This window comes from Phocoena sinus, chromosome 8 (genome assembly GCF_008692025.1).
Source record: "Phocoena sinus isolate mPhoSin1 chromosome 8, mPhoSin1.pri, whole genome shotgun sequence".
Lineage (NCBI taxonomy): Eukaryota > Metazoa > Chordata > Mammalia > Artiodactyla > Phocoenidae > Phocoena > Phocoena sinus.
Window position 1 is genome coordinate 61,661,075 of NC_045770.1, and position 27,505 is coordinate 61,688,579.

Sequence of the window (27,505 nt, forward strand, 5' to 3'; positions counted from 1 at the left end):
AATCAGTGAGATCCAGCCTGCTCCCATCCCATGGAGGAATCCACACCACATAGTGTTCACCAGGTGCACACAAAAATCAGACTATGTCCCTCTCTCCACACCCCACAAGCACACAGGCACACCTGTCACACAGGTGGTGGTGTGACAGAAAAGGCACTAAGTGAGGCAACAAAAGATCTGAGTTCAAGTCCCAGCTCTGCCATTTCCAAGTTGTGTTAGCCTAAGCAAGTTACTGAATCGCTTTGGTACTCAATATCCACTTGCTCCTCTGTTAAACGGCTGCAGTGTAATCTGAGGGAACCCTAGAGGGCACAGCTGTGACATTATGCATTCGAGAGTTAGTGTGATCACACTGGTGACAGCCTAGACGTCAGTTCAACTTGCACTCTGCCAAACTCTTGACTCCCCAAAAGGATTAAAAATATATTAGAGGGCTTCCCTGGTGGCGCAGTGGTTGAGAGTCCGCCTGCCGATGCAGGGGACACGGGTTCGTGCCCCGGTCCGGGAAGATCCCACATGCCGCGGAGCGGCTGGGCCCGTGAGCCACGGCCGCTGAGCCTGCCCGTCCGGAGCCTGTGGTCCGCAACGGGAGAGGCCACAACAGTGAGAGGCCCGCGTACCGCAAAAATAAATAAGTGAAATAAAATAAAATAAAATAAATATATATATATAATAGAAACTGTGCTGTAAGCTTATAAAATGTACTTTGCGGGTCCTGCCCATGTAACACTGCTGTTTACAGCGCCTCAGGCTTTGGGGATCCTGCAAACGCGCACCTGTCAGATTGATCTCCTCCTGCTCCTCCCGATCCAGGGCCCGAAGAGTTGTAAGAACTCCAGTGTCTGGGTCCAGGGAGAAGCTTTCGCCAGAGATGCCTCCATAAGTCACTTGCCCATTGGCCCCTGAGGAGGGGCAGCGTGGGGGAAGATCAGAGGGTGAATATACCCTTTCTTGACCCAGTCCATCCCTCTTTCAACCCATCCCCCCAGGCCTTACCCAGGTCTGGGTCGGTTGCCCGCAGAGTGAGCAGAGATGTGCCAGGCGGGCTGTTCTCACGCAAGAGGACGCTGTACTCCCGCTGCTGGAAAGTGGGTGCCTCGTCGTTGACGTCGGCGACACTGACAGTCAGGAGCTGCGTGGCTGAGCGCGGCGGGGAGCCGTGGTCGGAGGCCACCACAGTCAGCACGAACTCAGCTCGCTGTTCACGGTCCAGGGACCGCACCACGGACAGCGCTCCTAGTTGAGCGGTAGGGCGGGTTGGAAGGAAACCTCAACACTCGCCCCACATCAGCACCCTCCTCGTCCCCACCCCCACCCCCGGCCCAACTCACCGGTACTGGGGTGTAGCCGGAAGTAGCCGTCCCCGCCAGCTGCCAGGCGATAGGACACGCGTGCAGCCTCGCCCAGGTCCGGGTCCCGGGCTACCACGTGCAGCGCTGCGGGCCCCGGCGGCTGATCCTCAGAGAGGCGCACACGTGAGGGCGACGCAAAGACCGGAGCGTTGTCATTCTCATCCGTGACAAAGACGCGCGCGGAAACGCGTGCTGCGCGGCGGCGGCTGGCATTGGCAGGCCGGTCGGTGGCTTCCACGAGCAGCAGCAGAGCGGGAGTGGTCTCCCGGTCCAGGCCTCTCGGGGCGCTGAGCGCCCCGGTGCGTGAGTCCAGGCGAAGCGCGGGCACGGGCGGCTCCTGGCGCAGCAGACGGTAGCGCACGTCGCTGTTGGGGCCCGGGCCGTCGGCGTCCGACGCGCGGAAAGTGTACAGCGCCGCCCCCGCCTCTGGGTTCTCCGGAAGCGCCAGAGCCAGCGGGTCACGCGCGAAGGCCGGCGCATGCTCGTTCTCGTCCTGCACGCGCACCTGCACTCGCAGCAGCCGCGCGCCCGCGCCTCCCGGCCCCTCGGCGCGCACTGTGAGCGCGCGCCACGCCGGGCCCGCCTCGAAGTCCAGGGGCCGCGCCAGGTACAAGCGCCCGGAGGCCGCGTCCAGCGCGAAAGTGCCCTCCGGGTCCGCGCCGCCCACCAGTGTGTAGGTGAGTGCGCCCACTCCCGCCGACTCTGGCGGCGCCACCGAGCCCAACAGAGAGCCGGGCTGGAGGCCCTCGGCTGCTGTCACGGTCAGCACGACAGGCACAGGTGCGGCCGGGTCTGGGTCTGAGGGTTCCGGCGGAGGCTCAGCCGAGCGAGCTGAGGGAAGCACCTGTTGTGGACCCAGGAGGGAGTACGGAATCAGGCGGACCCATGTAAAAGGGAATCTGGGCTGGCCTGCTGAGCAGCAGGAAGGGCGGTCAGAGTGGCCTGACTAGAGGAGAGGGTGCCCACACTGGTGACCAAGGAGACGTGGACAGATTGGAGGAGGGGCAGCCATACCTGCACCAGCAGCTGGAGGCTGGAGCTCCGAGGGGGGCTGCCTTGGTCATGAGCACTTAGCGTCAGCACATAGTGAGGCCGCTCTGCTCGGGTCAGGGGTGCTGCAGTGAGCAGCTCCCCTGAGTGAGGGTGCAGAGAGAAGAGCTCTGAGCCAGGACCTGGGGACAGGCAGAGGAAGGGCGAGGCCTTGGGTTCCAGAGCTGGGCATGTCATGAGAGCCTGCCAGCACCCACCAACTCCCTTCTCTCCAGCCCCCGTACCAGTTAGCATGTACAGGATTGTTCCATTCTCCCCCTCATCCGGATCCCTGGCCTGCAGAGTTGTCACCAGTGTTCCTGGAGGCACACCATCTGGTACCTGTGGGAACACAACTCATCTACAGTTGTCTCCTTCCTGTTCTTGAGACAACTCGGGATGGAGTTCCCATCACCTATGTTCAGGCAGAGCCCCGTTTTTGCTCTCAAACCTGTTCCAAGACGCAGACTCTCTTACTTACACCTACAGTTCTAAGCGGAGACCCACACACCCTCTTACTTCTTCCGGGCAGAGTACTGCAGCTTCACATACCTGTACGGGGAGGCCCCCACCAGCAGCCCCTGAAGCCTGCAGGAAGGTGGGGCTGTTGTCATTGAGGTCGAGCACTGCAACGTGTATGGTGCCTGTGACACTGCGGGGTGGGCTCCCCCCATCCTGCACCTGCACCAGGAGCTGGTAGCTGCTCTGCCGCTCACGGTCCAGAGTTTGGAGTGTGGTAACCTCTCCTGGGAGTGCAGGACAGACAGAGATCATGTATGGGGTAGCTAGGGATGCAGAGCCTGAGGTCCATGAGAGGCCGGGGTTTGGGGAGTGTGGAAGGGAATGCCCGGGTAAAACTCTAGCTCAGTCCTGGTCCTCATGGCCAGGCTCTGGGGAGCGTGTCTGGGTGCTCACCCAGTCAGAGGATGAGGCTATGGGGTCTCAGATTTTGGGTCCCAGTGCTCACCAGTCTGGGGGTGGATGCGGAAGGCCTTGCTGTCTTCTGACAGCTGTCGCAGGCTGTAGGTCAGACGTCCATTGGGTCCTGAGTCTCGGTCAGTGGCAAAGACCCGGCCCACACTGGTCCCTGGGGGCTGGTTCTCAGCCACAGCCAGGAAGGTGGGCTCCTCAGACAAGCGGGGGCTGTGGTCATTCTGGTTGAGGATGCTGACCCTCACGGTGGCTGTGGCTGTCTGCTGCCCCAACTCAGCTTTGGACCCAGACACTGCCATTACTTTCAGTGTGTATAACTCCTGGGCCTCACGGTCCAGTGCTGCTCGCACCCATAGCCACCCAGTCTGTGGCTCCAGGCCAAAGGGGCTACTTGGCCCATCTGCTGCAAGGCGGTAGGTGACAGGGCCCCCATCTGGTGCCCGAGCCTGCACTTGCAGGACTTGAGTTCCAGGGGTGGTGCCTGAGGGCAGGTCCACACGGTAGGTAGGGCTGTCGAAGTGGGGAGCCAGCCCACGGGTCCCCAAGTCCTGTACCACCACCCGCAGTCGAAAGTGGCTGGTGCGGGGTGGGGAGCCACCATCCCGGGCTTCCAGCTCCAGTTCATGGGCTGGCCCCCCTGGAGGCCCCAGAGGTCCCATAAGCAGTATGTGGCCTGTGGTGGGGTCCACAGTGAAGGCCCCACCACCCCCAGCAAGCAGGGTAAAGGTGACTCGACTGTTAACGCCTGAGTCGGGGTCCAGAGCCCGCAGTGTATAGATGGGAGTCCCTGGGGCAGTGCTTGGCGGCAGCAACACGGTGTCTTCAGGTGCAGGGAAGGCAGGGGAGTTGTCATTCACATCATCCAGCAGCACACGCACCCGAGCTACGGCGAAAGCCGGGGGCACTCCACTGCCTGCCCGAACCTCCAGCTCTAGCACTGGTCCCAGCAGCTCCCGGTCCAGAGCTCGAAGCGTTTGTAGCAGCCCTGTGGCCCCATCTAGGGAGAAGAGTCCTCGGGGATCCCCACCTGATAGGGTGAGGGTCACAGGCCCCAGGCGACCTAGGGAAGAGGAAAGAAGGGTCAGAAAAGAGATGGGGGGCACCTATTGAGTTGGAGCCCAGACTCTGATCCCCAAAAGGGCTAGGCAGTGCCCACACCTGGGCCTTTCGAAGTATTAGGGGGAGGGGCAGGTGTTGGCAGAGAAGCTGGGTGGCACCAGGGTGATATTCACGTACCTGGGGATGAAGCAGAGTGCCTGTACCATGCCCGCGGAGGTGGCGGGGATTGGAACCAGAGTGTTTTGTATTGGGGCTATCAGTGGTGTGATACTCGAGGGTTATGTTGGGGTGTCTGGGTATGGCACCAAATGGATATAATGATAAGTGATACCTGATGGATTGTGTGCTTGGACTACACCCACACTGGTGCCTGGTGCCACATCCTCTGGCACAGAAAAGACATACTGTAGTTGCTCAAATACTGGTGGTATGGGAGTTCCAGGCACAATGCTGATGTTGACTCGGGCACTGGGCTCTGCCTGCAGGCCACCTCCATCCTGAGCCCCGATCTCCAGCTGCACCACGGAATTGGTCCGTCTGGCCAAGGGCCAGGCTACCGTCAACAGCCCTGGGAGGAGGGAGAAGTGGAGATGTATAAGGAAACAGAATAGAGCTGGAAAGGTTGGGGGGTGGGGGGCAGGCAGTACTTCATTTAGGCAGATGGGGAGGCAAGCCCTGGGAATGTGAAGATCCTCACCTGAGTGCTCATCCAAGGCAAACAGTGGGGGGCTATTGCCAGCCAGGATGTGGTAGGAGAGTCGCCCATGGGGTCCCTGGTCAGGGTCATGGGCACGCACCCTCAGCACAGCTGTGCCTGGTGTACTGTGGGCGCTCAGACTGGCAGCATACTCCCGTGGATAAAACTGAGGTGGGTTGTCATTCTCGTCTGACACAAACACCTTCACATACACCATAGACTTGAGGCCTCCCTGGTGAGACATGCAGCCATTAAGTCAGGTGGCCCTTGATTGGCCCTGGTGAATGCCCTACCCCAGTCTGCCCACAGACTGTCCACTCACCCCATCCACAGCTGTCACTGTGAAGTCGAAGCTTGAGGGCCCCTGATCGCGGTCCAGGGTCCGGGTCGTGCACACGTCGCCACTGTGGGCATCGATGCGGAATGGGGGAGACCCCGAGGCCCCAAGTCCGGCACCCAAGGAATAGGAGAGGAGGCCAAATGGGCCACTGTCTGCATCTGTGGCTGTCACCTGGGGAGAGGCTGGGGTGAGTAATGCCCCATCTTTTTGGCCAGAAAAGCCGTAACTAAGTGGCAACTGGAAGGAGCAGGCCCTGGGCCAGTTGGTGCCCAGAGTCTTAGGATGGTGGACACACAGAAGGGACTAGTAGGACACGGGCCAAAATCCAAACCCAGCTCAGACCTCACCACTTGCGTTAGGTTCCTGTGAGACTCTGATCACAACATTTTTGTCAACTGGTCAATATAGAACTTTGTTTTATGTGTGTTTCTGTTTAAAGGCACCTTATTTAATATATATTGTTGGTTCATTAACACTGAATTCATGGCCAATGGCACAACTCATAACTAAATGAAACTTATCTAACACATGTATTTTCTCCATAAGGCACAGCACAGCCTTCTTGTGTTTAGGAAAACAGACAACCCTTCAGCACTACAGTTGGGGACAATTTTATAGAGCAAAATCACCAAACAAAAAGCACAAAAATGCAAAAAACGTGGCATTAAACAGACCACGAAAAGGACCCTTGTTTACCATATAAGAGCTGTAACATGAAGGCAGAGCATTGCCTTGTTCGACCTCAGCCGGGAATGTGCTTGTTGAGAGACTTGAATTTTCCATCCTTCTGCACATGTCCGGGAATGACTGTGAAAGCTCCACGAGTATTGATTCAAGGGTTACAAATAGATTTTAGAGAGTTGGCGAATTCACAAATACAGAATCTGCAAATGATGAGGACCAAGTGTACTTAAAAGGAGAGTGCTAAGGGCTAAGTGCTAAGGGCCACAGGGAGTTAATAACCATGGCCCAGTCTCATCATCACTTCAGTCAGAGAACTGGCTGACCGATAGAGTCATTGAGACTGATGTTATAGGCCTGCCCTTTATTGCGTTTGGTTATAAAGTGGGATCTGATTGGTACCCAGATCTGGTAACTGGAGTGATCAGGATCTGCACTATTAACTTATGGGATGTGGCTCATGCACCTTTAGCATCCCTTCATCTCTTAAGCCAACCTCATTGGAAATGAGAAAGGGAGAACTGCAGGTCTATAGGAAAATACCGAGGTCATTGAGTTCCAGGGGCTCCCCAAAACTAAGAAATAGGGGAAGGTTTTCCTGGTGACTTCTCAGGCATCTCCCAGACTGGCTCAGGAAGAGTTTATGACTGGACACCAATGTCAGGAGCCTCTGAACATTTCAGAGCCAGATCAGCAGGAGACACCATTCCAAAAGCTTCTGAGCCTAGGACAGGGCCAGGCACACAGTAGGTACTCTATGTATATTTGTTCATTGAGTAAGCAGACATTCAGATTGCCCTGCCTTACAACAAAAGCTTCTTTCAAACTAAGTTTTATAAATTGGGTGCACATTAGGCCCTCAGTAGTGGGTTAGCTGGTGCAAACTGCTGTAGCTTGTGACAAAGTACTCTTTGTGGCTACACGGGCCTCAGGGTCATGATATGCTGCAAAAGGAAGCTGGAGAGTTCCCCTTTCTTGGCCAGAAAATGTTGCTCAGAGAGAAGCCTAGCCAAGGACTTCTGATCGTTGCCCGGGCCTTTGACAGAAGTGATTTGTGCCATTGTTTACCCTCCTGAGAGACACTAAGACCTTGCCATGCTGAACCCTGGAAACAGCTCCTGCCCCAACTCTTTACTATGGCTGTGGGCCTGGATATCCCAAGAGACAAACTTCCCCCTGGATCAGTCTGGCGGGCTGCAGAACAGCTGCCGCACCGTCTCCAGAAGCTGTTAAAGACCTCTGCCCTCTGACCCGCTGCAGGAAGAAAGCAATAAATAGTGGTCAAGAGAAGTTGTCAGGAAGTGACCCCAAAAGGCGCAGGGGCCGTTGACTGGAAATGACCAAGGCAGAAGTGAATTTTCTGGCCTGTGCAGCCCCTGCTCAGAGGTCCTAGTGCAAACGCAGTCTCCAGTTTCAGCAGGCTCTCAGCCTTGCTACATAGTCCAACCTTGGTCAGCTCCCACTTCCAGCTCTGCCTGAAAGCTGTAACTAACCTCATCTCTCTCTCCTCTTGTCCCCACCCCACCCCACCCCTAGCTCTCATCACATGCACTAGTGCAAGGAGAAAATAAAGACCCTCATCTGTGAACTCTCTAAAATTCCTAGCAGACCACAAACTTACTTCATCTGCCCCATGCTGACCTCCTTCCCAGGTGTCCCTCCTGCTTTGACACTTTGACACTGTGCTCTCCTGCTTCTCCACCCACTGCTTCCCCACTCCCAGCCTCCCTCCACCTCTCCTTACTCTGTCTGTCATACACCGTTGTTCTCTGGAATCTTTCCTTGGCCTCTTCTCATTCTGCACACGCTCAGGGCCTTCTCTTCCACTGCTGTGGCTCTGACCCTCATCTGTACTTTGACCCAGACCACTCCTCTGTGCTCCAAACTTGTACATCCAGATGCCTGCTCAACATCTCCACTTGGACGTCCCACAGGCACCTTAAATCCAACCTGTCCTAAACTAAACTCGTGATAATCCCAGCCCCTCTCTAATGATTCCTCCATCCACGCAGTTGCTCGAGCCAGAAATGTGTTCTTCCCTTTTCCTCTCTTGGCATATCAATCAAGCAGGGACTAAGTAAATCCTCATTATCCCTCCTACTTGTCTGTTGCTCTCCATCACCATTATCGCTGTCCTGACTTGGGCCTGAGTCGTCCCTCCCCTGGACTACTGTAGCTCCCTTCTCATAGGCGTCTGACCCTCCGATCTGTCCTCCATACCAGGACTTCTCAACCTTGGCATGACTGACATTTTGGATCAGATAACTCTTTGTTGTGGTGCTGTCATGTGCATTATAGGATGTTGACAGCATCTCTACCCACTAGATACCAATAGATCCCACCAGTTGTGACAACCAAAAATGTCTCTAAACATTGCCAGATGTCCCCTCCAGAGGGCAAAATCACCAGCCGTTGTGAACCACCGCTCTACACTAACTAATAAAAGCACCTTTTGAGAAGACAAATATCATATTATTCCTCTACTCAGATATCTTCAGTGTCCACGAAAGAAAAACGCTCAAACTCCTCGGCTTGGCTTGACTCCTCACTGTCTGGCCTCCTGCAGTCTCATCTCCCACTCTCTCATCTCACACCTTAAATTCCAGAGATACCGAGCCACTTGTAGGCCCTTGAGCGAGTCAGACAAGTCAAGCTCTCCCACTTCTCTCTGCGTGTCACCTCTGCTTCAGCCCTTCCCTTATCTCGTCCCCTCGTCAGCTCCTGCTCATCTTTGAAGTCTCAGCTCAAAGGTCCTTTCTTTTGAGAAAACGTTCGAAGTGCCTATCTGTACCTCATGAATATCCCCATATAGAAGTTTTTATTATTGGAATAAAACTGTTTCTCTGCATATGAATCTCACCTCTAGACTATAAACCCCATGAATTAGGTAGTGGTTACTCAGTCATTACTGTGTTCTGTGTCCCTAATACAATGACAGGCACATGGCAGATACCTGATAAACGAATACTGAATGAATCAAATATTAAGACTTCTTGTAACAGTTATGAACACCCAACGGTCATTTTTACCCCTGCTTCCCTACGATTACTACCAGTAAAAACTCCAGGAAACCACCTGGAGAGATGCCCTCTTGCTTCAGGCACTAGTGAGGAGGGAAGACGTTTGGAAGCCACAGCCCATTGGTCCTGGGCCAGGAGGGAGAGTAAACACATGGGAGAGTGGGTGGGAGCTGGACAGCAGTAGGCAGGCAAGTACCCAGAGTCTGGCCAGACAGGAGGTCAGCCAGGCCTAGGCACTGGCGTGAAAGTCTAGGCCAACAGGCAGCTCCTAGAAAATGCTCAGGGATCTGCTGGACTTCTGAGACATAAAGACTTCAAGCACGAATCTCCTAAGAGACCACCCTGCCTCCAGTCTCCTCTCCTGCATCCATGTTCCATGGGGCAGCCAAAGCAATCTTTGCAGAAGACATATCAGATTTGCCTAGAGCCTCTCAATGGCTCCCTGTGATTTCTAAAATAAAGTCAAAGCTTGTCAGCTGGTCCCTGTCTACTCGCTTGTCTCACCTCCCCATAACTCTTTCTCATCAGCACAGTCGAGGCCAACTTGAACAATGCAGTTCCGTGAACAAATCATGATGTTCTGTAGCTCTTTCTGTGGCCTTGGAGTCCCTGTCCCTACACCCCATGTTATCCACTTGGCAAAGTCTCATTGCTTCTGCAAAGGTCTGCCTCTAGGCTTCCATAGCACCTCATATGCAGCCTGATGCATTACTAGTTACTGGTGTGTCTCCTTGCCTAGACTGGAACTGGCCTGGGAATAAGACTGTTTCCTTTCTTTGTTCTCAGGGCCCAGCAGAGTGCCAGGCTTACAGTGGGTAAGTTAATTTTTGAATGTATCACTTACCATTGATCTAATCTCTCTTTCACCCTTAAAGCAAGTTAGCTTCCAAAAAAAAAAAAATACAAAAATGGGACTTCCCTGGTGGTCCCAGTAGTTAAGACTGTGCACTTCCATGCAGGGAGCACGGGTCTGATCCCTGGTCGGGAACTAAGATCCCATATGCTGTGTGGCACGGCCAAAAAACAAACAAACAAACAAAAAAACAATCTGTAGTGAGGAGGGAGGGATGGATAGGTAGAGAACAGAGGATTTTTAGGGCACTGAAACTACTCTCTATAATACTATAGTGTATGTCATTATATATGTCAATTATACATATACTTTATACTTTTGTCCAAACCCATAGAATGTACAACACCAAGAGTGAACCCTAATGTAAACTATGGACTTGGGTGACAGTGATGTGTCTACGTAGGTTCATCTGTTGTAACAAATGTACCACCCTGGCATGGGATGTTGATAATGTGTGAGGCTGTGAGTGGGGGCATGGGGTATATGAGAAATCTGTACCCTCCACTCAATATTGCTATGAATCTAAAACTGCCCCCAAAACATAAAGAAAAAAAAAAAAAAAAAACCAAATTTGATTATGCCTTTTCTGCCTCAAAGAAGTTCAGTGACCTCTTTTGCCTTCCAAGTAAAGCCCTAACCCTTCATGGCTTGGTGTCCAAGGACTTCTGCAGTTTGGCCTCAGCCTGCCTCTCCAGTTTCATGCTCCACCCATCTCCTCCAAGCCTGACTTGCGGGAAGTGTGTGGCCCCCACAGCCTGTCCAGGGCTCCTGCCTTTTCCTCTGAGGTCTTCCTGCTCTGGACATTGGGATCTCACTGGATACTTCTTGTCTCTCATCCTCGTGCCTGAGCCCAAGTGTCCCATCAAGGCTCAGTTCCAAGGGCAGGGATGGGGGTGTATTCCAGGACACCTCAGCACTAGACTAGGGTTGGAGAGCTCTGTAAATGCTGGCATCTCCCTTGGGGAACAGGAGCCACATGGGTGTGCAGAATCTCCGTCTCTGCCCTGCAGAACAACTTTGAAACTTTAAAGAGTCCTCTCTCATTTCCTGCCACCACAAGACACATTTTCTCTATATCCAATCTTAATTCTCTCAACTGCCAAGATTACCTGGCTCAGCTATTGTACCCTGCTTTCTCATCTTCTCATTAATCCTCACCCTCTGCACAGACTGTGGAGCTCATCGAGTAGTACCGAACCCTCTGGCATATGTCACCATCAACAGATGGCACCTGCAAGGCTTGGTTCCTGCTCTGAGGTCCCCTGTGACCTCCTGATCCACTCCTGCCCACAGAATCATCCTGTGTGTGCGGGGCCGGGGGTGGGGGGGGCGGGGCTTACCCACCTGCAGGAAGCAGGTTCCGGGCTGGGTGCCCTCAGGCAAGGAGGCGTTGTAGAAAGTCCTCTGGAACTGCGGCTCATTATCATTCACATCCTGCAAGGCCACACTCACTGTGGCAGAGGAGATGAGAGGGGGCAAGCCCCCATCCATGGCCACCACAATTAGCTGCGGCTGTGGTTCCAACTCATAGTCCAGTGAAGCAGCTGTGGTGATGATGCCTGAAGTGGGGTCGATGGAGAACCAGCGGGTGTGGGCACCTGGGGCCAGGCTATAGGTGACCTGACCGTTGGTGCCCTGGTCAGGATCCCGGGCCATCACTCGCACCACGAAGCTGCCAGGCAGCGCAACCTCAGGCAGGGGCTCGGGCCGGTAGAGCTGGCGGTCAAAGGCAGGGGCGTTGTCGTTGACATCAGTGACATGCAGCACAAAGGCAGCCTCGGCTCGCAGCGGGGGTGAGCCTGAGTCTGTGGCAGTAACTCGCAAGTTATAGGCATCCCTTTCCTCTCGATCCAGCTGCCGAGCCACGCACACCAGGTAGATGACGCTGTCCTGGGTGCTGAGCGCAAAGTGGCCCTCTCCACCCTCCAGGGACACATTGACATGGGCAAAGTCACCATCATCTGGGTCTGACACAGAGATTCGAGCAACAAGCTGGCCGGGGGGGGCAGCCTCAGACACTCGGGGGGAGCCATCCGCACTCAGGAAGATGACAGTCATAGAGGGCTGATTGTCATTGGCATCTCGCACGTGCACGGTCACAAAGGCCGAGCCCAGCTCAGGGTGAGCCCCTCCATCCCGTGCCTGTACCACCAGTTCATGGACCCGCCGTTGCTCGAAGTCCAGTGGCCGCTCCAGCCGCAGCAGCCCCGTGTGTGCGTCGATGGAGAAGGGCCCGTCACCCTCGCTCTGCCTCCGGTTGATCTCGTAAGTTACAGCCCCATTGGCACCGGCATCGGCATCGGAGGCATACACCTGCAAGACAGGACTGCCGGGGGCCAGGCTCTCGGACACCACAGCGTGGTAGCGGCTCTGATTGAAAGCTGGGGCATGGTCATTGATGTCCAGCAACGTCACGTCCAGTAGGGCCTGGGCCCTCTGGGGTGGTGAACCACCGTCGTAGGCCTCCAGTTGCAGCGTGTAGTGTGAGCGGTTCTCTCGGTCCAGCTCCCCGGTAACTACGAGCTCAGGCACTGGGGCCCCATCTGGACCGGGACGTGTCTCCAGCCGGAAGGTCTCTCCAGCCCCATCACCAGACAGCGCATAGCCCTGGGTTCCTAGGCGGCCAGCGTCTGCGTCGCGAGCAGGCTCCAGTGGGTAGCGGGTGCCAAGAGCGGTATGCTCGGGTATCTGCAGGACAGCTCGAGCCCGTGGGAAGGCTGGAGCGTGGTCGTTGATGTCAGCCACTCGCACGGTAACTTCCACGGTGGCGCCATCAGGAGTGACTGCAGTGAAGCGGTAGCGATCCCGCCGCTCGCGGTCCAAGATCCGGGCTGTACGGACCACCCCGCTGTGTTCGTCAATGGCCAGGTCTGTGCCCACACCGCTGCCCTCCTGGGCGGAGATAAAGTACATGGGAGGTGCTGCCGTGCCCGCTGGAAGCCCTGCACTGATGTCCCCGATCAGTGTGCCCGCTGGCTGCTCCTCGTCAATCTGCAGGTCCAAGCTCCCAGCCTGGCCCCAGGCGCCCGGCACCCCCGCGCCCAGGAGCAGCAGCAGTGATAGCAGGGGTAGGGGCCTGGGGCTCTGCATGCCTGGGCAAGAAGGTGCAATGCCCCGCTCCTTCTGCATGGCAGGGGCAGTCCAGCTGTGGCTTGGGCTCCAGCTCCAGGCCAGGCTCCGGGCCCAGCTTGATCTCAGGCTTTGGATCAGATCCAACTTGGACCCTGGCTCCAGCTCACGGTTCCTGGCCTGGGAGAAGATCGGAAGCAAAAAGGTCATGATGGGGGAGGAATCAACCGTCCAGGCTGGGGTCTAGGCCACACCAGGACTCAAGCATGCTCAGTGCCCCCGCAGGGCCCTTGTGCTGCCTCACACCGTCTGGGCCCCAGGAAGCTCCTCAGGACCCACTCCAGTCTTTACCTGGCAGGTCCCATCCCACTCTGATTCCCGTCCCCCCTCCATCCCCCAGCAGATTGTTTTTTCCTATTGTTCAGACCTAAATGCCTTCAGACTCCCTTCCTTCCATCTGTAGACTTAAACGTGTGGCCAATTCTTTCTCATTTTTCTTCTCATCCAGGATTAATACCTCAATAATCATGTGCTTGGCAACCTCACCCGAATCTCAACGATGTCGTCTCTGCCAGAGCCTTCTACCAACATTTAACTATGCTGAAGTCTCTCTCTCTTTCTCTCTTCTCTCTCTCTCTATATATAATATATATAATCTCTCTCTCTCTCTCTCTCTCTCTCTCTCTTTCTCTCTCTATATATATACCTTTTGCCCTACTTCCCTCTCTATTTAACAAGAGATTGAGCACCTATTATGTGGAGGCACTGGAGACACCTCAGGGAATAAAGGAAACAGTCCAGGAATTGGACAAGTAATTAATTAGAAGTGTGATAAGGACTGTGAGGGAGAAGTGCCGGGAGCTGTGAAGGCATAGATATAGGAGGGGCTTACCACAGTCAGGGAGTCAGGGAGTGCTTCTCTGAGGAAGCCACATTCAAGTCAGGATCTACTTAATGTAGGTATTTGCTAGACAATGGTGGGCGGAGAAGGGGGATACAGAAACATTCAGAAGAGGGAACTGAATGGGAGGCTTAGAGTCCACAGTCAAGAAAGGGCTGAGGGTGTTGGGGCAGGTAGGGCACAACGTGCGTGCGGTGTAGAGTGCTGAGGCAGAAGGTACGAAATGGGGCAGGGGCTCGTGGGCCATACTGATGATTCTGACTTTATGCCGGGGACAAATGGAAGCCATGAAAGCATCTTAAGAGTGGGTGCTGCCATATGGCTTACGTCTTGGGAAGATCTCTATTGCTGCCCCTTTGTAAACAAGGATCACACAGATGGGAAGGTTATCTTAGGACAGCCCTTGTAACACACTTGGGGGAGTCCAGGTGAGGGTGAATTGACGGTGAATTGTACGAGTGTTAGCAACGAAAATGGGGAGAAGCGGATAGCTCTGCGGGACGTTTCGCAGGTAGAACAGGCAGGACTTGATGATGGCTTGAGGCAGGGGATGAGGGAGTGGGAGGAGTCACGGATGATGGGCAGATTTCAGGCCTGAACCATCAGCTGGACCAAGGCAGCCTTAACTGGCCAGAGAGAGAGACAGAGAAAGAAATCCAGGGAAGGGCGGTGCCTCTGTGGCTAAAGGAGCCAGGGCTTCAAATGCTGCTGACGTTCAAGAAGGAGGAGGCCTAAAGCCCCATGAAGGCCTTTAAGGACTGAGTGAGAGCAGAATCTGTGGAGACGTTGCCCTCCCTGAAAGGTTTGTTCACTTCCTCCAGTTTCTCACCTCTCACCCCCTCCTCCATCTACACAGAGAGTCTTCCTCTCCTGTGACACTGCTTTCACTAAGCTTCCAGTCATCGCTGTACTCTACATCCGATGGACACATTTTGATCTCCTTGCTGGATCATTCTGGAACACTGAAACACTGATCACTGGCTTCTTGAAGCCTAGCCCTCCTGGCCTCCCATGGTGACCCCCCACCTCTTGCTTCCATTTTACTTCTGTGTCCACTCTTCAGTCCCCTGGGCAAGTTCTTCCTCTGCCCTTAAAAACTGGTGCTCCTCAGGACTCAGTCCAGGGCCGCATGTTTTCCCAGTTACCACACTGCCTGGGTGGTCTTAGCCACTCCCGTGCCTTCAATTCAAATGTATCAGTCATCTTCTGTACCGTCTATTTGCTGATGACTTTACAATCTCCAGCTCTGGAGAGCACTGGAGACACATGTCCAGCCATACAATGGACTTCCTTACGATGTATTCCCAACCTTCACCTCAACCTGATTTTCTTCCTCCATTCCCTTTCCTGTGAACAGCACCACCGCTCAGAAACTCTCCTTGCTTTCCTTGCTTTACTTCAGTCCTGATTTCCAATTAGTCTTCAAAACCTGACCATCTTAACTAGACATGTTTCGAGTCTGCCCTTTCCTATGTTTTCACACTGTTGCTGTCCCAGTCCAAGCACTGTCATCCCTCTTTTCGATTCCTGCCACAGCCCTTTTACTGGTCCCCATGCCTCCTGGATTGGACCCTCTGATCCATGTCCCCCTGACCAGAGCTATCCTCACAACTCTCACCAAACCAGTCGCGACAAAAGGCTTCCACTGGTTTGCCATCACTGACGGCAGAAAACTGCTGCCCATTATGGACAAAACAATGCAGATGTACCTATACCCAAACTGTCTGCAGTTTCACGGGTTCAGGGACACTAGGTATAGAACTTCTCTTCGCAAGACAAAGCCCAACCTCCTTAATATATCTTACTGACCTGAGCCCTGCCAACCTCTCCACTGTGCCCCACATTCACCTTCCCCCACTGCACCCTGCATTCCAACACTAAACCCATCACCCGATCCTTCCCAACTCCTTGCCTTGTATGTACCATGCTTTTGTCCTGAGATATCCTTTAAAAGTCCTGTCCAATTGGCCATCCCCTACTCAAACTTCAAGATCCCATTCAAACATCCTGTCTTCTGTGGACTCTTCTATGATCTCCCTCTGACCTCCCTGCAGTGCCTACGGTGTCCCCTACTGGGCTCTCACTGCTTTAGATGGACACTGACAATTGCACAGCAGCCCTGATTTGTTCATGTGTCTGCCCATCACACCCCTCCCCCTACACTGAACTGAAAGCTCCTTGAGGACAGCAGCTTGAGGGTCTTAGTGAGTTTCTGGTTCTCCAGCAGTTCCTAGAGGTATCACGAGAGCAGGCAATCAGTGCTGAACAAATGTGCAGAACCTCATAACTGCACACCACCTCCCTCACCTACTGACACAGGGAGAAACGTCCCTGGACACGCCAACTCAGACAACACACACAGACACGTGTGAGCCCGCGCCCCTGAGGCACCATGGTCAGGAGTGCGGCCGTAGAAATGGCTGCAGAAGTGTGTCCTTTGGTCTTTCTAGATTTGCTCTGCTCTAGGACTTCCTGTCTTCCCAAGGGATGAGAGTTTCTGACCCTCTACTTACACTTCCAACCCCAATGTCTCCCATCTGTGTGAGGCAATGAAAAGAGCTGGGACTCTGGAGTTTGAGCTGGCTTTGAGTCCAATCTGAGTGTTATTTTCCTAATCTATATAATGGCCATGTTAATGCCTACTTTGTGGGGTTTTAGGAGAATTACAGGCAATGGAAACAAGGAGCTCAGAGTTGGGCATTTGGTAGATGCTCTCTCCTCGGTTCCCAACACCATCCTTGGCTTCAGAGTTCTAGGATTTACTAAGACCCCTCTCCCCAAAGCTCAAGTCTGTGAAGTCTGTGGAGCTTCCACATGGAATAACAGATCAGAGGAATTCAGAACAAGAAGGTCAGAGTAAACACAGGCCTGACTCAGAGAAGGGAGAGGCTGTGTGTAGAGAGACGGTGCAGTGGCCAGGGCAGGGATCTAGGCCTAGAGACTGGGTTAGGAGTCAAGGGTTAAGAATTGGTCCTATTCATTTAATCAGTCAGTGGAGAGAAAGCAGAGTGGGGATAATGGATAGTGAGGTCAATGTACTTCTTACATTCTATGTTAGGATTCTTTGTCCCCAACCCAGAATGTCAGCTGTTTGAGGGCCAGGACTGTATCTTATTCACCTTTGTGTGTAGCACAGAGCATGGCACATAGCACATGATCAACACATTTTCTGAATGAAAGGATGTATGAATGTATGAGATAAAACTCAGGTGAATGATCAGCCTTGAGGAGGAGGGATTCAGGCCCAGGCAGATGTCCCTTCTCCCAACCCGTGTAGACCCTGGTGCCCTCCTGGGTCCCTGTTCAATGCCAACTCCCCCATACACCCTCACGGTGGATGCACAAAGGTGCCTACTCACGAAGTCACAGACCCACACACAGCCAGGCACACAGATGCACAGACTCACATGCAGACAGGCACACTCAACACACACACTCACATGGACAGGAGCTACTCTAACATACACAGAGACACCCAACCTCACAGAGGAGCATGCTATCACTCACACAGATGGGCATGTCCATTCGCCCGGAACCTTCCCCCACCCCACACACACGTGCAGGCACACATGGAAACGCACACAGGCATGCTTTTGCCCACACAGACACATACGCACAGAAAGACACTTTCTCGTGGGCCTCACACAGACAGGCGCGTGCGCACGCACACACGCACACACGCACACACACACACACTCACACCCCCTCCCTCTCACGGACACAGACAAACCACTTTCACCCCTGCACAGACTCACGCTGGCAGACCCGCGCACACACTTGCAGACGCACCCACACGCCGGCATGCTCTCACACACACTGTTGGGGCACTCGTGGTCAGCTCTGTGGCTGCAGCTGTGACCTCGAGGTCCCTGGAGCCTGTCTGGACTATGCTTCATCACTTCCTGCTCCACGGCTTCTAGTTCCAAACTCGAACTCCAGACTCTCTCCCGAGACTGTCTCATCCCCTCTCCAACTCTCTTCTCAGCACCATCTCCCCATCTGTCCACTGTTTCTCACTGCTTCTTCCCCAAGACTTGCTCCTCCTCTCTGTTCCTGTCTCTTTCCCTCTCCAGGTTTGTCCCATCCCTTCCCCCAGACCTGGCCTAAGCCATCCATCTTGTCTCTTTCCCCAATCTGTCCTGCCCCCTACCCAGATCTATCTTCATTCTCCCCCCAGATTGGTCACAACTCTTCCCCCACCCAGTTCTGCCTTGCTACATGCCCTCACCCTGTCCCGGTCCTGTTACTCTGTCCTCAGGCTCCATCCTGCTCTCCCCCTCTAGCCCCACATCTGGGCCTCTGGAACCACAGCTGGTTCTCATTAGGAGGGGGAGGGGCGAGACAGTTCATTGGGGCCTGCAATGTGATGTCAATCCGCCCCCCCCCCCCCCAGAAGGCTGTGCGTCTATAGGACCTGGGAGCAGGGAGAACATGGGAGAGGAAAGAGGTGGGCTGTGGGGGAGTAGTAGGGGGACCATAAGGGAAAGGGTGCTCCAGAAGGAAGCAGAGGAATGGCCCAAGGTGCAGAGGGGAAGCAGGCTGGGGGAGCTGGCACCTCACAGGTCTCCTCCCTCAACTTCCTGTCCCAGAGCCAGGGAGGGACTTAGACCAGAAAGACAACAGGGTGAGGAGGGGGCTGCAAAAGGCAGATTGGCTCAGAAGTGGAGGAAGAAGAGGGTAGCTTTGGTGAGCAAAGGGAGGTGGAGATACGGGGCCAGGCGTAAAGGGGAGAGGAAGAGAGGCGAGAGTTCTCATGGGGGACGACGGGGAGCAAGACTGAGGGAGAGGGAGTATGTATCGGCAAAGCAAAGAGTGAGTGGAGTTCATACAGAAAGGGGAGGCAAGTCAGAGACAGGAACAGCTGGGCTGGAGAGGTGGGGGGCAGTAAATAAAGGTGGGAGCTAGGGCTGGGGAGTCGGTGGAAGGGGGTAAAGAGGAGAGGAGGCATTAGTAAGGGAGGAAGGAGGAGAAGGCCGACAAGCTGGCTTCCTTGGATGTCCCCGGGACAACCTCATGGATGGGTGGCCCAGGGCAGTGCCCGGGCCTGGCTCTGTCCCTCCTGAGGACTGGTCTCATTAGGCACCTCAGGGAGAGGCCGGGGATGGATGTGAGCAGAGAAGGCAGAGGGAAGGTTTCTTTTCTGGACTGCTAGTGTGCTGGCAACTCATAGACGGTGCCTTATTTAACCATCGCAGCAACCGCGTGAAGAAGGCATCCCACCTTCCACTGAGGAAACTGGGGCTCGGAGTGAAACAACTGTCCTGAGTTAACATAGCCTTGATCTGATCCCAGGACTATGCACTCCATACTGCCTGAGATCCATGGAGAAGGGAAAGATGAAGCGAGGAAGACATTTCAGGGGAGAGACCTAGGAAGACAATGGAGGCCTGGAGAAGAGAACCTCTGGGAGGAGGGACACCAAGGACAAGGTGTTTGGAACCCAGGTCAGCAGTAGCGGGACAGAGAGGACACAGAGAAGAAAGATGTGAGGAGGTGAAGTTGACAAGATTTGGCCACCGACCCTTCAGGAAGGGTGAGGGAATGGAAGGGCTCTAGACTGACTGCAGGGTTCTGGCTTGATTACTAATGTGGTGCCATTAGGACACCACAGAAGAGAAGCCATTTTGGGGGTTCCTGTTGGGGTCTCCCCATGGAGATGTCCCAAACACAGTTGGATTTGCAGGTCTGGAGCTTAGGAGAGAGGTCTGGGTTGGAGATGGATTTGGACCAATCAAGGAGTAACTCATAGCCATGGGTATGGAGATCCATCAGGTAGGACATGTAGACCGAAAAGAGAGTTTAGGACAGAGCCCTGGGTAACAGTCACATTCAAGGGGCAGACTGAGGAGAGCGTTATTCTTCTTGGAGGAGAGAGACAAGGAGGCCATAGCTCAGAAGTTAAAGGAGGGAGCATTTCAACAAGGATGGAGAGATCGATAGTGTCCAATGCTGCTGAAAGGTCCAGAAAGATGAAGACTGAGAAGTGGCCACTGGTTTTAGCAGTCAGGAGGTCATAGTGATCTTGGGGAGCATCGTTTCAGGAGAGTCCTAAGGGAGCAAGCCTCCTGCAATGGGAACTGATAGAGAATGAATCAACTAACAACTAGCCATAGACCAGATGTCAGTATCGATTCATTCATCAACACGTGCTTACTGCACTCCTAGAAAATGGAGGCAATGTGTCATGGTGAGATAGGACCAGACAGTGCTGAAGACATGGACTCTGGGGGCAAACCAACTCTGGGATTTCTCCCCAACTTCTCACTTGCTAGCTGTGTAATCTTGGGTGTGCCACTGAAATGCCCAGTGCTTCCATTTCCTCATTTATAAAATAGGGACAGGGACTTCCCTGGTGGTCCAGTGGTTAGGACTTCGCCTTCCAATGCGGGGGGGCGGGGGGGGGGGCGGGTTCGACCCCTGGTCAGGGAGCTAGGATCCCACACGCCTCATGGCCAAAAAACAGAAAAACATAAAACAGAAGCAGTATTGTAACAAATTCAATAAAGACTTTAAAAAAAGGGTCCACATAAAAAAAAACAGGGACAATAATACTGCTACAGCGTATATGCAGTTAGAACAGTGTGTTGTACACGGTCAGCACACATAAGCATGAACACAAAGATGCTTGTATGAGGACACAAGCCTGAACTCTTATTACAGTGGTTAAGAAGATGGGCTCTGCTGTCTGACAGACTCGAGTTCAAATTCTGACTCCGCCACTTATAGAGAAATCCTGGGAAAACTGTTTAACCTTTCTAGACCTAAGTTTCTTCTTTTGTAAAATGGGGATTAAAGTGCCTACTTTATATGGTTGATATGAAAGTTAAATGAAAGAATGACCAAAAAAACTTAGCACAGTGGCTGGTACACAGTGAAGGCTCAATAAATGTTGGCTGCTATTGCGTGCCAGACACTCACAATAACCCTGGGGTAAGTGTTATTCCACAACTGAGGAGACTGAAGCTCAGACTAGGTAGCAGAGAAACGTCTGGAACATAGCTCTGATGGACTCCAAAGCTAGTGCTTTCTCTTCCACAATATTGCTTCTCTGCTGGAGGGCTTGGAACAGTCTGATAAACGTTCATTAAGTGGCCAGGCAACCGAACAGGGAAGGAGCCTGAGCAGAGCTCTGCGTAGGAGAGTAACTCCAGCAGTACGTGCAAGGTGGGTCGGAGTAGGAGGTGATCAGTGACGAGGCAGTTACGAGTCCAGGTTGAGGGTCAGGTGGGCATGGTCAGGTGGTTAGAGGGGAAGTGACCAGAGGATGCTTGGAGGTCTCCAGGAGACAAAGGGAAAAATAGGGGAGGTGGGCCCAGGGCATGTGTGTGAAATGATTCACTAATAGATTTATTCAGTAAGTACCTATTGCAGACCTACCATGTGCCAAACACCATACTAGGCACTAGAGACATAGCAGTGACCTGGACAGATCGTGTCCCTACCTTCATGGTGTTCACGGGTCGGGAGGCCTGGGCAGGGATGGGCAGGGCAGGGTGAGGGAGCTACAGTGGTGGGCAAAAGGAAAAGGAAGGAGAGGGCACAAGTATCTGGGAAGCTGACACAGGGAGGAGCAGGGGCCCGGGTGCCAGGAGTAGGAGGCCTCAGAGTGGTGTATGTGAGTGGGTGTTCGAGGAAGGAGCAGCCCGTGGCACCTCCAGGGAAGGGGGCCTGGTGGAGCAGAGCAGATGGAGAGGCACTGTAGTCCTGTGGCCTGATGGCACGTCACAGCTTCCTCGTCTTCCACTCCCTCCAAGAACCCCAACAGGCATGTGGCCCAGTAGATTTGGATCTGCAAATTTCTGGTGTTTGTTAAATATTTGCTAGCTGAATGAAAGGGAAATAAAGTACAATAGGGGAGCGGAAGAGGATCCAGGAAAAGAGAAGTCCAGGTGAAAGAGAGAGAAGAGGAGAGACAGTAGGGTGAGGAAGGACAACTTGTGCGGGAGGGGAGTGGAAAATGAACTGAGTTAAGTTCATGAACTGGAGACTTTCTGTCTCTAGTGGGTAAGTGGGCGTGTGTGAAAATGTCTCTACTGTGTGGGCAGCTGAGACCAGGGGTCAGTCTTCTGAAGAGTGAATGAGGGTGAGGGAGGTGCTGTGAGGTGCCTCATTCATTCATTCATTGTTCATTGCCAAGCATCTGTAGAGGGGTCCGGGGACATGAAGATGCATAATATACAGCCTTGTCATTAAGGACATCCCAGCCCGGGCAGAAAGACAGAAAGCGAAGAGGTAATGACAACAGTGAGACAGGAGGGTCCTAAGCTTGCCTGGTGGTCAGGAGAGACAGGGTTTGAGACTAGAGCTGAGGATGGGAAGGGGTTATCCAGGAGACAAATTGAGTAAAAGGCTTTTCAGGCAGTGTGTGCAAAGGTCCAGAAGCATGGAAGAATGCAGTGTCTTCGGGGAACTACAAGGAATTCAGTATGGCTGGAACTTGCAATGTGAGGGAGCTATGGAAATGGGAGAGGGTGGGGAGGCTGGGGGAGCCAGGTCATGACAGACCTCCTAAGCCTCCTTAAAGTAGAGATCTCACCCAAGACAGTGGTAGGACACTAAAGAATGCTGAGCAGGGAATGCCGTGGCTGGATTTGCACTTTAGGGAGATCCCTCTTGCCGCAATGAGAAGACTGGATTGGAAGAGGGAAGAGTAGACGTCTAGGGAGACAAGTTAGGAGGCTCTTGAAGTAATTCATGTGAAAAGATGGTGAAGGCAGTAGCTGAGGCCATGGATAAAAGGGGATGGGATATCAGAGACAGCTGGAAAGGAAGTAGAACCAACAGGTCCCAATGACTTTCTGGGTTATGGGACATGTGGAGAAGGGAGTGGCTACGGTTAATTTCTGGGTTTGTAGCTTGATAACTGAGTGGGGATGGTGGTTTGGGGGAGGAAGGAATGAGGAGATCAGGTCTGGACATGTTAAGGGGCTTATGGACTCTATAGTAAAGATCAGGTAGGAAGCAGACCTGCAGGTGTGGGGGTCAGAAGAGAGGTGGGGAAGAGATAGATATTTGGGAGTCATCAGCTTATACAGATGATAATTAAAGCCCTGGAAATGAATGAGACAGATGACCAAGCAGGGTGTATACAGTGAGACAGTAAGAAGGTCCAAGCCAGAACCCTAATAAACAGTAACATTTAGGGGCCACCCAAAGGAGCCCCCAAAGCAGACTGAGAAGGAACAGCCAGGAGGTGCTCTGAAAGAGAGATGCACAGATCCCACCCTACTGTATCATCTGCTTTTTTGCCTGTATCCCTTGCCAAGGGTAGGAATAGAATAGTGTCTCCTATTACAGTATCCCCACCACCTAGCAGTGAGCTCATTAAATACTGACAGAATAAAATAGTGGCTCAAAAGGTGTAAGAATGATTCAAAGAGAAAAAAACAGTCAACAATATTGGACCCTGCCAAGAGGTCAAGCCGTTGAGGACTTCTGAAAAGAGCCCCTAAATTTGGCAGGTGAGAGGTCATGTTCTCTTAGGGAGAGCAGTTACATTGTATGGGGCAGGAGTAAATGGGAAGTGAGGAGCTCTGTGCGGAAGACCCTTGCACAAAAGGTGGCAGTGAGGCAAAGTGAGAGAGCGTCTTAGATAGTCAGGTATTACAGGGCTAATACCTGGAGAGGTATTATAACCTAGAAGGTAGGAGAGCCTGGAGGCTCTTCATGTGCTCACAGGAGGAATGGGTACAGAGAGAGAAACTGGACACATGGATAAGACTCAGAGTAATTTGTCAAGTGAGGCCGAAGGGGGTGGGATCCGCAACAGCCGAGGGAATTCAAACTGGATGGCCTCAATTTTCCGAGTGGCCGACAGACCAGGTGTGTCTGTCATGTCTACTCTTCCTTCCTCCCTTTCCTTCAGCCTCCACATCCATTCTGTCACTGAGCCCTTCTGACCCCACTGCCTAAAGAATTCTTGAAACTATCTACTTCCTCGTCCTCTACTGCCACTCCTCCAGTTCAGACCAGCATTATCCCCTCCTGGGTTCCTGCAACAGCCAACCATCCCTTTCTTTCCAGACTCCTCCCTCCAGTCACCACACTGCTGTCAGAGTGGTATTTATAAGACAGATCTGATCCTATCACACCACAGCTTCAAATGATTCGGTGATTTTCAATTATTCTCGGCTTCCATAAGCTTTCATATGGACCTGCAAGAACTGCATGACCTAACTAACCCTTCATTACCTCTCTCAGACTCTGTGACCTGCCCCTCACATCATGCTACTAGTGCCAGGCTCACTGGGTTGCTTTTTCCCTCAGACATACAATACTTTCTCACATGTGGGCTTTCCACTGCTGCTCCCTAGGCTTGGCATATTCTCCACCCGCTTCACCTCACCTCCACCTCTCCTTTGCTCGGTAGACTCCCTATGTATCTATCAAGCTTAAGCTTAAATGTCACTTCCTTCCAAAAGCCTCTTCTGGTCTCCCTACAAGGGCTCAGGTTTCCCTGCTCTGTGCTGCCATGGTACAGCGTGCACCCCATAGCCTGTAAGCTCCATACAGGCAAGGACCATGTCTATTTTGTTCACCCTTGTAATGCCACCACCTACCACACCGCCCGGCACAGAGTAGGTGCTTAATAGGTGTTTGCAGAATACATGGTCCAGCGAGTTGACTAATTAATCTGCTGAAAACAATGAGGGGTGTAAGGTAAAGGGATGTGAAAAAATAGAAAAAATTTCATCTATTTATTTATGGAGGGCCCAGTTGAGGGTGCAATTTATAGAAGCGTGAATTTATAGAAGCATAACTTGGTGTGGTTGAGAAATCATTCCAGCTAGGGCTGAGACTTTGTGGGATGGGTGGTCTCAAGGACAACAATAAAACGGAACAAAGAGGGGCCAAGGAGTGGGTGAAGTGATGGTCCTGGGCATATAAACTGGAAGGAGAGCACAAAGCCAGAAAGGGGCAGATTAGGACAAAGCAAAGAGGTCAAGGGCAAGGAGTCATTATGAGGTTGAAAAGTAAGTGGAATGGGAGCAAGGGCATCCGGGAGCTGGAAGGACACTGGAGGTTCTGGGCAGAGTGGAATGTAGGAGTTCAGAATTTTAGAGATGGACCAATTATACAGAGTGGTCGTGGGAGGGGAGAAGGTAACAGGAGCTAAAGAGCTCAAGAAACTGTGAGGCTACAGTTGGAGGGACACTTGGAACCATGGCAGTGTATAGGGTGAGGGGAAGACTGATCTAGGTCCCCAAGTTTTCAGGGAACTAGAGGGTAAGCCTGGGAAGTCTATGGGTGAGAAGCCATGGTGTGAGTATCGTAAGTTAATGGGAGTTTATTCAGCAGTTGGGACAGCTCAGTCTGTGGTGTGTGCAAGACACCTAAAACTGTGTTTCCTATGGGATATACAAGCGGGTGTTGGTACGGGTGACTGCAACACAGCCTCCTGTTAGTGTCAGGTCTCTGAGACACCTGCTATGTACAGGCAGTCCTGATGAAGTATAACCTAGATGATGGGTTGGCTGTGACAGGGTTACCATTGGATGTATAGTGCTGTGGCAGTGTCTCCGGAAAGGTGCTGGCAGCAATGGTGTCTCCCATGGTTTGTCGTGGCCTTGACAATGATCCTGTGGGAATGTGTTGGCTGCACCATTTCTATCGTGGGTGTATGCTGTTCTGAGAGCACCCTCTGTAAATGTGTATTGGCTCTGACAGTGCTTCCGGGGGGTGTGTGATGGCTGTGAAGGCATCTCTTGTGGATGTGTGCTGCCTGCAACTGTGTCCCCTGTGGGCATTTGAGGAGTTGACATAAGCAACAATATTTTTCTGGCCTATGACCCCATGGCTGTGAGCCCGGCCCACGCCACACTGAGCTCATTGTACTTCTAGACCTCCATTTCCCCACCCCCTCCACGTGGGACCAGGCCCGCAGTGACCTCCCTCCGTCCCCTGCACAGGATTCCCATCCAGGCATCCTGGACACAAACTCAACACCAGTCTGGGTGACAGACCTCCAGTTCGGGCTTCGCCTGTCTCTCCTCTGTTTCTCTTTACTTCTCCCCCCTCAGTTTCTTTGTTTCTGTCTCAGTTTGTCTCTGTCACACACCCATCCTCCACATTCTGACACATGGCTCCCACAGAGGCAGGCAACACACACACACACACACACACACACGCGCGCGCACACGCACACACACACACACTCCCTCACAGGGACTGGCTCACCAGACACATACTCACTCTGACCCACACACCCTCGGAGTGACACGCACGTACACACGGCCAAACACACACACACACACACACACACACACAACTCCCCAGTGACACGCACTGACTCACACTAGGCAATGCACTCGCGCTCACATTCACATTCAGAGGAGCACACACACACCCTGCCTACACCCCCGGCACACTCACGCCGTCACACATCCGACTCGATGACACACGCACACAAAGACCCCCAGGCCCTGCCCCCACGCTCACGTTCACGCTCGTCCTCGTCCCGCAGGCCCAGGCCCCCCCTCCCCCATTGTCTCCGGCTCAGAACAAAGCCCCCGGCTCCGTCGCCGCCACCGCCGCCCAGGAGAGGCCGGCGGCCCGGCGGGTGCGGCCGGACGGGCCGGGCGGCCGCGGGCACTGACCTCCGGGCGGCGCGGGCTCCCTTGCCCGGTCCTGGGGCGCCGTCCGGCGCGGTCAGCCCCCTGGGCAGCGCCCGCCCGCGCGGGGCCTGGGGCCGCGCATCGTCCGCCACCGCTGTCTCCCGGCCAGCGAGCAGCTCCGGGCGGGCGGCCGGCCGTCGGTTCGCGAGCACCCGCCCGTCGATCGGTCCGTCCGCCGCCGCCGTCGCCGCCGCCGCCGGGGCGCCGCCTCCTACACAGCCGCCCCGAGGAGGAAGCCAGATTCGCCGCCGCGGCCCCGCGCCCCCTCCCCTCCCCTCCCCTCCCCTCCCCCGCCCTCCGCGCGGTAACCCGAGCCCCCGCCCCTCCGCCCGCGAGCCCCCGCCCCCGCCCCCACCCGCGCTCCGCGCCGCTGCCCCCCCAGCGCCCGCCAGTCCTCCCTCCGCCCCTAGACTTCCCGGCCCCAGTCCCCGGCGGGATCCGGCCCCAGCGCTGCGCGGTTCCCGCGTCCCCGTTCTCTTCCCTTCTTCTGGTCCAAGCGCCCTGTCCCCTTCTCCCATCCCGTTCTCTACATCCTCTCTCCTCGTCCCCTTCTCCTTCTCGTCCTGCTCTTCCATCTTCTTTCCTACCCCTCATTCCTCCACCGTCCCCTCTTCTCCCTCACTGCCCTAATCTCCCTCCCAACCCTTTTCTCTCCATTCCCCTCTCCCTTCTCCCTACCCTCTTCTTCTCGCCCCATCTCCCATCCTTTCCTCTCCAGCCCCTTGTTCCCATCCCTTCTCCATCCTTTCTCCTCAGCCTCTTCTCCACACCGGTTCTCCCCATGTCCTTTGCCTGCCCTTCTCCTTTACCTGTCTCCCCACCTCTTCTCTTCACCTCTTTTCCCCCAACCCCTTCTCCCTGTCCCTTTCTCCCTGTCTCTTCCCCTCATGGCTTTCCCTCCCAGTTTCCTTCTGTCATCCCTCTTTCCTCATCCTCTTCTTCCATATTAATCTTTCC

General features: G+C 53.9%; 2 protein-coding genes across 2 annotated transcripts in view; both read right to left on the bottom strand.

The window, feature by feature from the left end:
* The window catches only part of DCHS1 (dachsous cadherin-related 1), a 34,377-nt gene extending 7,589 nt beyond the window's left edge, over positions 1 to 26,788 (bottom strand). The window contains exons 1-12 of the mRNA XM_032641083.1: positions 26,531 to 26,788; positions 11,309 to 13,213; positions 5,393 to 5,581; positions 5,071 to 5,302; positions 4,705 to 4,941; positions 3,349 to 4,374; positions 2,934 to 3,127; positions 2,627 to 2,723; positions 2,367 to 2,524; positions 1,332 to 2,196; positions 997 to 1,236; positions 777 to 902 (exon numbers count right to left, since the gene is read on the bottom strand). Of these exons, the coding sequence (XP_032496974.1) occupies positions 777 to 902; positions 997 to 1,236; positions 1,332 to 2,196; positions 2,367 to 2,524; positions 2,627 to 2,723; positions 2,934 to 3,127; positions 3,349 to 4,374; positions 4,705 to 4,941; positions 5,071 to 5,302; positions 5,393 to 5,581; positions 11,309 to 13,093 (5,149 nt within the window). The 5' untranslated portion in view covers positions 13,094 to 13,213; positions 26,531 to 26,788. The remainder of the gene's footprint in view (positions 1 to 776; positions 903 to 996; positions 1,237 to 1,331; positions 2,197 to 2,366; positions 2,525 to 2,626; positions 2,724 to 2,933; positions 3,128 to 3,348; positions 4,375 to 4,704; positions 4,942 to 5,070; positions 5,303 to 5,392; positions 5,582 to 11,308; positions 13,214 to 26,530) is intronic.
* Positions 26,311 to 27,123, bottom strand: LOC116758335 (spidroin-1-like). The gene has a single exon (XM_032641161.1). The coding sequence runs from the start codon at positions 27,121 to 27,123 to the stop codon at positions 26,311 to 26,313; it is 813 nt and encodes a 270-aa protein (XP_032497052.1).
* Between the last annotated feature and the right edge of the window lie 382 nt (positions 27,124 to 27,505).